Raw genomic sequence first — 13,554 nt, forward strand, 5'->3', positions numbered from 1 at the left:
ATCATCTTAGGGAGTTTCTCCTTTACAATTTATTTTGGTTTAACTTAATTTGAATGTATTTATTTCTGTAAAGCTGCTTTGTGACAATGTCCATTGTTAAAAGCGCTATACAAATAAAACTGAGTTGAATTGAATTTACATGTCCAAACATTTCCAAATCAACATGCCATCTGTCAGCCAAAATATTACCATGTCATTGTCCTTGCATCTTCACAGAACATTTTACATATGAAATAATCATTTATTCAGTTCAGATGATTGATATTTTTCTTTGGAAAGAGGAAGTTTCTATCAGCATCACTATATAAGCATCACCACCATAATTCAGTGTGTTACATCAAGCAAGAAAAGATTCCTGAATAGACGTAAGTGGAATTTTGGTGAGATATAACATATAAAATCATATTACATTAAAACAAATCATGCTTTTTTGCAGTGCCTGAAAATTCAGAACTATGGCTCATCAGACTGCCGTGGTGTTACTTCTTATTCTTGGCACAGCAGCAACAGCTTTGGGTAAGAGTCTTAGCGCAATTAAGCAAGATACTTATAACTAAAAATGAAACATTTGGGGAAGTTTTATGTGATAGTGTAGTTATAATACAGCTGTTTTGGTTTTCTTTTTGCTTTAACAAAATATCATATTATTAGTGAAAATATGACTTGGTTCCTATTTTGTGATTGTAGCCAAATTGCTGTGATCTCTTAATGCTTTATGAACATAATCAAAATCCATCATCTGTACGTATAAGAATTGTAGAGAAAATAATTTACAAAAAATGATGACCTTTACCCATTTTCCTTTTAAGCCAATGTGGTGAATCATCCACCAGGTAAAATTAAAATTAAAGGCTTGAAAATCATCAGTAGATTAGTAATTGTGACCACCAGCACTAACATTTCTGTCTTCTTCCGGTTTCTAGCACCTGAATTTGATAAGATCGTGAAAGGTAATTAAAATACCTGCACAGATTAGCATGCTATTAAGAATCCCTCATTAGTACCTTCTTCACTGATTTTTTTTTTTTAATTTAAACTGATTATTTCCTATTACAGAAGTTAGAAACATACAAAGCCACTGATGTATCATTGTGGTTATTTTTAATAAGGTGTGACTACAGATTCCTATATTGATGCCACAAATTAATATATTAAGGCCATGGTTTAACAAATAAAGGCCACACAGAAAAAGGCTGGAATCTACGTATTTCATGGCTACAAATTATGTTGACACCTGACCATCACACCCATCTTCTTTTTGAACAACCCATTCCAGATTTAGTCCCCCTTAGTTGATATAATATCCTCCACTCTTCTAGGAAGGCTTTCCACTAGATTTTGGAGCGTGTCTGTGGGGGTTTATCCATTCAGCCTCAACAGTATTAGTGAGGTCAGTCACTGATGTCAGGCAAAGAGGCCTGGCACATAGTCGATATTCCAATTCATTCCAAAAGTGTTCAGAGGCGTTGAGGTCAGGGCTCTGTGCAGGCCTCTTGAGTTCTTCCACTCCATTCTTAGTTCCAGTGAAGGGAAATTGTAATGCTACAGCATACAAAGGCATTCTATACAATTCTGTACTTCCAACTTTGTGGCAACAGTTTGGGGAAGGACCACATATGGGTGTGATGGTCATGTGTCCACAAACTTTGACCATGTAGTGTAGATCTCTAGAACTCTTGGCCTCAATATATAATTACTGAATTCTAAACATAGGCTTTTATTAATTGTATATATTTTTATCATTAATAATGCAGCTGAAAGTCAAGGAGACAGCGAGTGTCCTCTTGGCTGGAAGTACTATGGCGGACGTTGCTTCATATATAAGGGCACTGCTTTGGACTGGGCTTCTGCTGAGGTTAAATTCACTTCGATTGTATTTACATTTGCTGTCTTAATAGAAGAATAAGAAATTTAATGAAAGGCTTATTTATTAGCATATCAGTCGTGGAATGGGTTTGAAACATGCAGTTAAATGTGATATTAGCAAAAGGCTGTGAACAGTAATAGCACAGGACAGAGAATTAAATTCTTTTTATTAAAATGGACGAATAATTTAGTGTCTTGGTCTATATGTACTTGCTTAGACAGTTTTATATATACTGAACATTTTAGATTATAAAATTAAAATTATTTATGAGGGAGGCTTCTTTACAATATGCATAATTGTGCATAATAACTGCAGTTAATGAACATGCAATGATGCTACAGCTCTTTATCTCCTTCTAGAAACACTGTCTGAATCTCGATGCACATTTGATCTCAATACACAGCGAAAATGAATATCAGCTGATTAAGGCTCTTATCCGTGCTCATGACGCCGAGGAGAATCCAACATGGATCGGCCTCAGTGGCTGTCAGAAGGTTAGCTAATAATAAAAACACTTCCTGAGCTCAGTCAAATATGTAAGCAGGGAATCGTATAACTGTATAGTGCATGGTTTATTAACTTAAACATGGGTAAATAAAGAAACTTAAAATTTTAATTGAATGTTACACCCTGTGATGGATTTTCCACTGTTCATCCTTTCAGATGAATAACTTCTTTTGGTCTGATGGCACCAAATTAACTTTCACCAAGTGGAATCCAGGTGAACCAAATTTTCGATTCGGAGAGTGCTGTGTCCTTATGAACTGGCCTTGTGAGTAGAAACTACCTTATGTAGCTGTGTTTAGAATCTATCTTTTATATCTTCGGTTTAGTGATTCATTTTTTATTCGGTTGTCATGCAATGTATAAGGCTATATTTGTTCTTTGTCTGCAGACAGTATGAACTGGAATGACATTCCATGCGATCAGACCTATCCCTTTGTGTGTGCCATGAGTGTTAACTGAAATGCTCCCAGCCTAACCACACCAACTACAATACAATGTTGGAAAAATTTTTTCTTGTCACTGATGAATTTACAAAAAACCTGTGGCAACTTATCATAATTACAGCAATAAAAAATCTAAAAAAAAAAAATAAATAAATTTATTACATTAACGATTATCATTTTTTGTGTCGTTCTTAAACACACTCTCAGAAAAATAAACCCATCTAGCACATGCACTGATCATGCACATAAAAAAACACAATAAATGGCTTCCTCTTCAGGAAAAGTTCCAAAACGAATACTTTCATCACAACCATCCAAAGAACCCTTAAGGCAGTGGTTCTTAAAGTGGGTTCTGGGGACACCAGGGCTCTGAGAAGTATAATATTTGGAAATCACCATGTCTCTGAGCAGTAAAGATGGATGACAATAACATGACCAACATTTCACCAGCATTTTTTTCTGAGGTAGATGATACACTTGCTTTGATTACCTTGTTTCTACAGCTCTTTCATTTTGTTCATTGTGTCCCCAGATACACTCATTGTCCACATTACTAGGAACACCTGTACACCTGCACACACTCAAAAAAAATGATTCTCGCCAGTAATTGAAATGGAGCAAACAATTTAAATAAAGTATATTTAAAAAAGTATAAAATAACTATTATTATTCCGAATTACGCTTTCTCAACATGAACGTAATGGATCCGACACCAACATGATCAATTTACATAAACTATACCTAATTTGTTGCAGTAAAGCGCGAATGCAGATATTGTGCATGCGCATATTACATTTAAAAAAAAAAAAACACTGAAGGCGGGAAGTCGATGAGGGCACGAGAGTGACTCAACGGTCGCAAGGAAGATTAATGAACAGATGAGGAGATTATACAAGTTAAGATATTTTCTTCATATATAATTGATGTAGACTAAACATAAACTATTTTTATGATTTGATCGATCTTGATTTAAGAAATATCTTAGTTTTGACGTAACTGCACTTTTTGGCGAATGAACGTTATCATTAATATCGTTAACAATAAATAACGTTAGATATTTTCGGCTTTCCCTGCTAACGTTATCTTGATCATTTTAAAATTTACTATCGTTTGAGTATGTGCATCATTTTTGCATTTAGGCAGATTACGCGTGTATGATTTTTTTTTAAATAACAGCTTGTCATCTTACATTTCACTTTGCAAATATGCTAGAACATGTAACGCTAAACGTTAGGATTTCGCGTAAAAACAAATCTGTTATCAAATATATGCAACTCCGATCATTTTAATTTTTTTTTTAACTTTTTTAGCCAGAATACGCATGTATGACTTTTTTAAAATAATAGATTAGCCATCTCGATGTACATTTTGCTTTTCTATAAATATGCTTTGCAACTATGCTGAAGCGTTGTAACAACATGCTCAACAGTACATGAAAGTTACATGTAAAAGTTTGTAGGATGTCCTGTTAAAACAAATTGTGTCCATCAAGTGGAACGTGCATTCTTTTCATGCTGAGTTGTAAGTTCATTACAAAAATCAAATTATATGTTGTCTTTAATATTCCAGAGACATCGTTGTGACATCATTCCACACTGAATCTGAAATCACTATAGGTCAATCACTATATGTATATAACTAAACTTTACTCATTTCATTTCTTTGTAAAAGTGTTGATCTTTTCTCTCTTTTTTGACTTTTAGTCATGTGAGTATATGTAAAAGTTTATAGGATTTCCATTTAAAACAAATCGTGTACATTAAGTTGATCATGCATTCTTTTAATGCAGAGTTGTAATTTCATTACAAAACTCAAATTATATGTCATCTTTATTTCAGAGACCTCATCATTGTGACATCATTCCACATTTGTTTCCAGTTTGGGGCAATCACTCAATTACAGTAAGTGTTGTTGTTGTTGTTGTTTTAAATATAACTAAACTTTACTTGTCTAATTACTTTGTAAAAGTGTTAATGTTCTCACACTCATTTTTGACTTTTAGATCTGTGAGTCTTGGGAATGTGGCAATGTAAAGTGTGTGGCACAGAAGTATCCAGCAGGTATGCGCTATTGAAACATTCTAAGCTCAAACATGGACATTTTGGGGCAAGGTTCATGCATCCTTGTATATACAGTAATTGTCCTTGCACTTTTAAATCATGGAATAACCTCCTAAGTCATATATACCATGCCCACTGTGATCAGTCATCTTCGAAACAAGATCAGTTAGCCACATTTTCGTGTCAGCTGTGTGCATGCATTGAGTCAAATGAAAGAGATTACTTCGGTCATCTAAATGAACATTTGCGCAAACATGAAACTGCGACCTGTGTATTTAAAGAGTGTACATTTAAAAGTAACATTTATAATACATTTCATACACATAAAAATAGGAAGCACAATCCACATTGTCTAACTGACTTTAAGTTAGATGTTGTCACAGTCATTGCAAGACTGTCAGGAGTCGGCCAGTTCTCCCGTTGATTTTCCCGCATGTTCAACAGAATCATGATCAGTTTGCTGAAATTCTTCAAATCTGTATTGTCAAAAGCAGTTGGAATTTTGGTGTGAAGAAACTGTGTGCATGGTATCAAGAACATTTTAGAGCTTTTCAGTTGACTGTCTCTCCTGATAGAGAGGTTGCCCTGGTTGATCTAAATCAGCTAACTGATGCTTATCCACTGTATGATTATATGGTAGGAGGAAGACGAATGGTGACCCTGAAGAGGCACATCCTCATTTAAGGTAATGCAGTGATGCTAATAATGATGAAGATATTTCTAAGGCAAGTGTTCTTAATATTGCCCTTGTTTTATTGAAGTTGGAAAACATTTTGCATGTCCCAGCCACCGCGTTGATGAATTACTTCAGGAACTACATTATTTATTAACTTCAGCATCAAATCAAGTGACTTGTAGCATCATTTCTGACATTCTTAGAAATTACAACTTAGAAATTGATGAGTCTGTCATTCAAGAGCTTTCTGAAGCAGTGGGCAGGTCAAATCCCTTGGTTAAAGCCATAGAAAAAGGTGGTCCCCTTGCCACAGCTTTCAAGCAGAAGCAATTCTACAAGGAATATGTAGGTGTTGTAGAACCAATTGAGTTTATCCTTGATCAAACGAGTCAAAAGACCTATCAGTATATACCAATTTTGCCTTCTCTTCAGCTGTTGTTTAGTTGCAGTAATATTTTAAAGAGTGTTACTGGTGACCACCAGAGACAGAAAACTGATTCTGGGGTACATTTACATTTATGGCATTTGGCAGACGCCCTTATCCAGGGCGACTTACAATTATCTCATTTATATAACTTAGCAGTTGAGGGTTAAGGGCCTTGCTCAAGGGCCCTGCTCAATGGCCCAGCAGTGGTAGCTTGGTGGTGCTGGGATTTGAACTCTCAACCTTCCGATCAGAAGTCCAAACTTTTTTTTTGTGGAGAGGAATTGAAAATATCTTTGTCATTGTACATTGATGATTTTGAGTTCTGTAACCCCTTATGCACCTCATGTAAAAAGCACAAACTTTGTGGGTTCTATTCGATTTTGAATAATTTGCCACCCAGATGCAGTTCCACACTTTCATCTATCTATCTGGCAGTTTTATGCAAGACTGAACATGTAAAGTCATATGGATATGACAATTTTAGAGCCCCTTTTACAGGAATTGATTACTTTAGAGAGTCATGGTGTCTACATTCCAGAGCTTGGACGGTTTGTGAAAGGTACAGTCCAGTCTGTCATTGCAGATAATTTAGGGGCCCACAGTTCAGCAGGCTTCATAGAAAGCTTCTCTGGTGAGTACTTTTGCAGGTTTTGCATAGGGAAGAGATTGGCGATCCAGGCTGAATCTGTTCAGACCGGGGACTTTGCCCTTAGAACAAAGGAAATTCATGATGCACATGTTACATCTGCAAAGGATAACTCTGGCATATTTTGTGGAGTAAAAAGAGGTTGTGTGTTAACAGAGAATTTATCTCACTTTCATGTTACTAGAGGCTACCCATCTGATATTGTACACGACTTGTTTGAGGGCATTGTCCCATTTGAACTTGTACTTTGTTTCCAAGAAGTATCTGTCTCTTGATACACTAAACACCTTGATCTTGAACTTCCCCTATAAGTGGGGTGATAAAACCAATAGACCTCACATTATTCCATGTACATATGCCTCCAACGACCGGGAATCGAACCCGGGTCTCAGGCGTTGAGCCACGCGGAGGCGGTGAACCCACGAAGCAAACGCTGAAGTAGTGCACAAGAATCTATTTATTAAACACACGGAAATAACTCAGGGGGAAAAAACGGGAAAACGAGAAGGCAATGAATAAGAGTTTGCTGAAATTCTTCAAATCTGTATTGTCAAAAGAAGTTTGAATTTTGTTGTGAAGAAACTGTGTGCATGGTATCAAGAACATTTTAGAGCTTTTCAGTTGACTGTCTCTCCTGATAGAGAGGTTGCCCTGGTTGATCTAGATCAGCTAACTGATGCTTATCCACTGTATGATTATATGGTAGGAGGAAGACGAATGGTGACCCTGAAGAGGCACATCCTCATTTAAGGTAATGTATTTATGAAGTGTTTTATTTAAAATAAGTTACAGCGCAAAAATTGTATTACTGATTTATGTCATTTTCTGCTTCATTCCCTCTTTTAGAAAAGAAGAGAAAAATGTCGTGTCCAGTCTTTCTGAAGATTGTTTTTGGTGGGGATGACGATGCAAGAAAGCTTACGCTTAAGACAGGAATCCCAAAGTCTGTGGATGACCTTGTCCTTGAACTAATGACTGTTTTTGGGGTGAAGCAAAAGTTCAGGCTCCAGTACAAAGATAAGAACTTTGGAAATGAATACATGAATCTCAACCAGTCAAATTGAAGACAGGGATACCCTGAAAGTGATTTTTCTATCAACTGATGACTGTAACTACTGCATGCAAGAGAGTGCACCTGATGCACCTTCCTGCTCCAGCATTCTTGTTCCTTCACCCAGTTCAACCTGTAGCTCTGACACTCTTGACACAAGAGATGTTAGCGCTTGTGCCATTGACTCAGTCCAGGAAGTCAACTTGTCTGATCACTCGTTTTCCAGTAGCGATGAGACTGTCATAGTTACGTCTCCGGAGTCAAGAACCAGTCCTTGGCCTCAGGTTTTTGTAGTTCCTCGTTTTTCATGTTCTGCTGAAATTCAGCTTCAGAGAGCTGACACAGACTTCAACAAAAGTGGAACGCTCCTTATTCCACCACCCAAACTAAGATCTGACATTCTTGAAGGCATGGCTGAGGAGATCTTTAGGTATGCAGCATACCCCACTGATAGTCAGCTTGATTAGGCAGCTGAAGCCTTGATAAATGCCCACCTTGCTTGAGGGAAAAAGGAACTCGCACTAGCCATGAAGGATGGAAACACTACCTAAAGATTAAGATGGCTAATTTTCGCTCTAAACTCAGCAAGAGTGAGTAGATCTGAGGAGATCTTTAGGTATGCAGCATACCCCACTGCAGTGAGTAGGACACGTTTTGCTGGCCTAAATTGCTGATTACCAGAAAAAAAGAACAGATACAATAGAATTAATGAATGACATCAAAAAAAGTCTAAAATTTAAAAGCAGAATTGTAAGGTGAGCATATGCATTCTCTTTAATTGATCAATTTGGATAAGCAGTAAAAAAGCCACAGCTCTATCCATTAATACCAGCACAGTTTGTATGGTGAGAAGACATTTTAATGTAATTGGGCATTGGCTAATTATAAGTGTCATGGTTACGCCGACTTTGACGCAGGACTACGATTCCCGTCAGCCGCTGCACCTCACCAGTTCACATCACGTGAATGTTTGCACCTGATTCACATTTTGGTTTAATGAGCACTTGTATTTAAGTCACGTCTTGCACAGCACACATTGTCTAGCCTTTATCTTTTGTCCTTGATTGTTTGTCATGTTTCGGTCTATAGTCCATGTATGTCTTTTGTCTTGAAACCATAGTTCATGTTTTGGTGTCTATGTTTGCGCTGTCTGTATTGTTTATTTTTCATTAAAATAAAAATCTGCACTTGCATCTGCCTCCTCTACAATATCCTGACAATAAGCCATTATGTCATAATCTTATAACAGGGGTGTCCAAACTACGGACCGCAGCCATTTTTTAAAAATAGTCTGAGAAGTATTTTCGAAATAAAATTAAAATTGCCCAACTATTAAGAAAGCTTGAATGCTAGTTTGAATGTTCTCGTAAAAATGAATGTGAATTTATGCCTGTATTAATTTTGCCAAGCTACTGGCAGCACCAAAGACATGAAAAATAGAAAGCAAATTCAAAGGATTTCAGGTGCACTGGCAAAATGGATAGTTTCAGAGTAAAATTTCTATAGTTTGTCAGCAATCAGTGGCTGTAATAAATGGGGTACTGCTAAGAGACATAAAATAAAACAACACTATTTCAAGTTGTGGTTCTGGTGCTGAATGAGAAAAAAGAAGGTGAAATAACTGGCAGCTAGCCTGTTAGCTCAAAATACCCATTTTTTTGCTAACCAAGTACAAGAAAGTTGTTACTATAATGTGCCCAGAAAAGATGCAAGAATTTAACATTAAAGAAACACAGCTGCCTGACAAATAGAAGATTTGTCAACCAACCTAAAGCAGCAAGGTAAAGCATGTCAGGTAAAGCATCTGCCTAGATTTTCATTCAGTTGTGTATGAAATAAAATTGGGGAGGGTTGCGTCAGGAAGGGCATCCGGTGTAAAAACTGTGCCAAATCAAATATGCAGACCAATGATCCTCTGTGGCAGCCCCTAATGGGAACAGCGGAACAATAGTGCCATTACAAATTTGTAAATTTCCTCCATTTGTATATCATCTGACTCACAGTGGATTTGTGGGGGTCAAACTCTTTAGAAATGGTTTTGTAAACATTTCCAGTCTGATGAGCATTGATAACTCCTTTCTCTGAGATCCTCAGGAATCTCCTTTGATTGAGGCATGGCACAATTCCATAAACCTGTGTGGTAAGACCAGACCTTGATACTGAAGCCACAAGGTTATGTTCTTGGAACAAGAGAGGGCATGCTGAACTCACACTTGATTGCCATCCTCTTGACTGAAAGGGTTGACTTCAGTTACACCTCTAAATTAACTAGAGGTTTACATACTTTTTCTGACAAAGATATTTAATGTTGCATAATTTTGCTCAAGAAATAAATGTAAAAACTATTATGTTTTGCATCATTTGTTTAATTGAGTTCTCTTTATCTAATTTTAGGACTTTTAGGATGAAGACCTGATCACATTTCAGGTCAAATTTATGCAGAAATACAGAAAATTGTAATGGGTTCACAAACTTTCTAGCAGCACTTAATACTGCTCATAATTAGATAAAAAAAAGTATTTGGACACTTAAGACTATTTTGGTTGTCACGGTTAATCCATAGTTAATGTGATGAACTACACCATGTGGTTATTCCGCAGGATAATTGTGAAAGGTAACAAAAAGATTGCTAGAGACATCAGTTAGAATTTTCAGATACAATTAGAGCCCAAACTGTTCAAAACAGGATCAATGAGCATGAGTACAGAGGGAGAGTATTGCAGCAGAAACCATTAATCAGTCTCAAGAATAAGAAAGTAAGGGTGAAATTTGCAAAATAACATGCAGAGAAAGATAGCAGCTTCTGGAGAACTTATTTTCTTATTTTCAGATTAATCCAAATTGAACTTGGGTGGATCTGATGGTAGTGAGTTAGTGTGGAAAAAGCCAGGAGAAGAATTCCAGACAAGCTGCACTAAGGGTACTATAAAGCACAGAGATTTCTGAGGCTGTTTTTCCTACAGTGGTGCTGGTGAACTTGTGTTCATTGATGGCGTCATGAACTCAGAAGTATACAAAGATGTTTTGGATGCAAACTTGCAGATATCAGTGAAGAAATTAGTCAAGTGACATAAAAGGATTTTTTAAGCAGGATAATGCTCCAAATGACCAGCCGACATTTACTTCCCAGAGCCCTGACCTAAACCCTACAGAGCATCTCTGGGATGCAGTGGAGAATTGTCCATTGTTGATGCTCTAGTGTCAATGAACTGAAAGTTTTGTTGGTTGAAATGTGGAGGAAACTTCCAATACAACTGTTACAGAAACTTGTTAATTCCATGCCCAGATGTTGTCAAGAAGTTCTGCAAAACAAAGGATAGAAAAACTAAATCCTAAAACACTGTGATCTTTAATGAAGCCACTACTGAGTGAACACATACTTTTTATCTAATTATGACCAGTCTATCTATTCTTTTTAGAATCTTAAACATAACAATCTGTATTTTGGGAAGTACACTGCCTGGCCAAAAAAAAGGTCACTGTTTGGGTTTAAATAAGCAAATACTTAAGAGCCTATGATTGGATCATTACTGCAGTGATTAATATGTTTCAGCTGGCAACAATTCTTTTAACCTTAACTGATGCAGTGTGTAGCTTCTCATTTCTTAAACAACCATGGCGGATTACGTATCCCATGGTCGTGGAAAAGATGTTTCTGAACGGGAAAATTGTTGGCCTGCATCAAGCAAAGAAAACAACTAAGGAGATTGCTGAAATCACTGGAACTGGGTTATGAAATGTCCAGTGCATTATTAAAGCCTGGAAGGATAGTGGTGAACCGTCAACTTTACAGCAGAAATGCAGTCAGAAAAAAATCTTTGAATGATCGTGATCAGAGATTTTTAAAACGCTTGATGATATCACATCGTAAAAAAACTACAGGAGAACTCACGGCTATGTTTAATAGTGAAAGTAAGAGCATTTCCACACACACAATGTGATGAGAACTTACAGGATTTGGACTAAACAGCTGTGTGGCCACAAGAAAGCCATTTGTTAGTGAGGCTAATGGGAAAAATGACATCAATTTCCTCTGGAGCATAAAGACTGGACTGTGGAGCAATGGAAAAAGGTCATGTGGTCTGATAAAATCAGATTTACCCTATTCCAAAGCAATGGGCGTGTCAGGGTAAGAAGGGAAATGCATGAAGTGATTCACCCATCATGCATAGTGCCTACTGTACAAGCCTCTGGAGGCAGTGTTATGATCTGGGGTTGCATCAACTGGTCAGGTCGAGGCTCAGCCTCATTGTGTGACAGTAAAATGAAGTCAGCTGAGCACCTGAATGTACTGAATGAGCAGGTTATCCCATCAATGGACCTTTTCTTCCCTGACGGCACAGGCATATTCCAGCATGAAAATGCTAAGATTCATCAGGCTTAACTTGTGAAAGAGTCGTTCAGGGAGCACGAGGAATCATTTTCACACATGAATTGGCCACCACAGAGTCCTGACCTTAACCCCATTGAAAGTGTTTGGGATGTGCTGGAGAAGACTTTACGGAGTGGTTAGACTCTCCTGTCCTCAATGCAAGATCTCAGCCAAAAATTAATGCAACTCTAGATGGAAATAAACGTTGTGAAGTTGCATATGGTTGTTGAAACAATGCCAGGACGAATGCGTGCCATAATCAAAGCTAAATGCAGTGCAACCAAATTATTAGATTGTGCGACTTTTTTTTTTGGCCAGGCAGTGTATTTTTGCTTGAAAAGCGTGCTTATGGTATCTTTCTTTAAAATAAATGTCTTTTTTTTTGACTGTTTTCTAATGCAGTCAAATTCATGCACTTGTAAGTGTGGCTTAATTGTCCAAATACTTTTTGGGGCCACTGTACAGTTGCAGTGCTGCCTCAGTATAATTTTCATCTTTAGTCCATGCAGTTTGAATATACAGCAACAGTAACATTAAGCCTGTTAAACCATTTATATGTCCAAACATTTCCAAATCAACATGCCATCTGTCAGCCCAAATATTGCCATATCTTCAAGAATCATTTTATATATGCAACAATCATAAACTCAAGTTCAGATGATTATGACGATGAATAAATGATTTATTTTGTATAATGATTTGTTATTTTTCTTTGGAAACAGGAAGTTTCTATCAGCATCACTATATAAGCATTACTACGTACCTGAGTGTGTTACATCAAGCAAGAAGAGACTCCTGATTAGATGTAAGTGGAATTTTGATAAGGTTTAACATATAAAATTTTTATTTCATTAACACAAGTAATGCTTTTCTTGCAGTGCATGAACTATGGCTCGTCAGATTGAAGTGGTGTTACTTCTTATTCTCACTACAGCAGCAACAGCCTTTGGTAAGATTCTTCACTGTTATCTGATACGTAAACAACTAAAATGATACACTCGCAGGAGTATGGGAACTGCAAATGTTTTATGTGATAGTATAGCTATAATACAGCTGTTTGGTTTTATTTTTGCGTGTTTAACAAAATATCATATTATTAATGAAAATATAACTTGCTTCCTATCCTGTTACTGTAGCCAAATTGCTGTGATCCCATAATGTTTTCTGAACGTCACATCTGCCATCTGTACATATAAGAAATGTAGAGAAAATAATTTCCCAAAAATGAACTTTTACCAATTTTCCATTTAAGTTAATGTTTTGAATCCTCAGTCAGGCAAAATTAAAATTAAAGGCTTGAAAATCATGAGTATATTAGTCATTGTGACCACCAGCACTAAAATTTCTCTGTCTTTTTCTGGTTCAGTCGCTGTCAGAAGGTTAGCTAATAATAAAACACTTCTTGAGCTCAGTTAAATATGTAAGCAGGGAATCGCATAACTGTATAGTGCATGATATATTGACTTAAACATGGTCGAATGAAGAAACTCATAATTCTGATCAAA

The 13,554-nt window shown here is 36.8% G+C and overlaps 1 protein-coding gene and 1 long non-coding RNA gene across 2 annotated transcripts; both read left to right on the forward strand.

Annotated features, from left to right (window-relative positions):
• The first annotated feature begins 317 nt into the window (after nucleotides 1-317).
• On the forward strand, nucleotides 318-2,952 carry LOC113547232 (ladderlectin). Its single transcript, XM_026947481.3, has 8 exons — nucleotides 318-365; nucleotides 437-516; nucleotides 810-833; nucleotides 924-950; nucleotides 1,755-1,855; nucleotides 2,227-2,361; nucleotides 2,531-2,639; nucleotides 2,763-2,952. Exons 2-8 carry the CDS (start codon nucleotides 456-458, stop codon nucleotides 2,831-2,833), a joined length of 528 nt encoding a protein of 175 aa, XP_026803282.3. The 5' UTR covers nucleotides 318-365; nucleotides 437-455; the 3' UTR covers nucleotides 2,834-2,952.
• Nucleotides 2,953-4,576: 1,624 nt separating this feature from the next.
• Nucleotides 4,577-8,856, forward strand: LOC113547233 (uncharacterized). The gene is made up of 5 exons (XR_003404802.3): nucleotides 4,577-4,718; nucleotides 4,820-4,877; nucleotides 5,518-5,562; nucleotides 7,333-7,377; nucleotides 7,473-8,856. It is a non-coding gene; the product is annotated as an uncharacterized LOC113547233 (long non-coding RNA).
• Nucleotides 8,857-13,554: the final 4,698 nt, after the last annotated feature.

The sequence above is a fragment of the Pangasianodon hypophthalmus genome, chromosome 4, assembly GCF_027358585.1.
Source record: "Pangasianodon hypophthalmus isolate fPanHyp1 chromosome 4, fPanHyp1.pri, whole genome shotgun sequence".
NCBI lineage: Eukaryota > Metazoa > Chordata > Actinopteri > Siluriformes > Pangasiidae > Pangasianodon > Pangasianodon hypophthalmus.

What these genes read in the sequence shown, in the direction of transcription:
- LOC113547232 (XM_026947481.3), top strand. Translation starts at nt 456, where the DNA reads ATGGCTCATCAGACTGCCGTGGTGTTACTTCTTATTCTTGGCACAGCA. An exon ending in ATTTGATAAGATCGTGAAAG is followed by an intron (nt 951 to 1,754) that starts GTAATTAAAATA and finishes TTAATAATGCAG; the next exon opens with CTGAAAGTCAAGGAGACAGC. An exon ending in TGGACTGGGCTTCTGCTGAG is followed by an intron (nt 1,856 to 2,226) that starts GTTAAATTCACT and finishes ATCTCCTTCTAG; the next exon opens with AAACACTGTCTGAATCTCGA.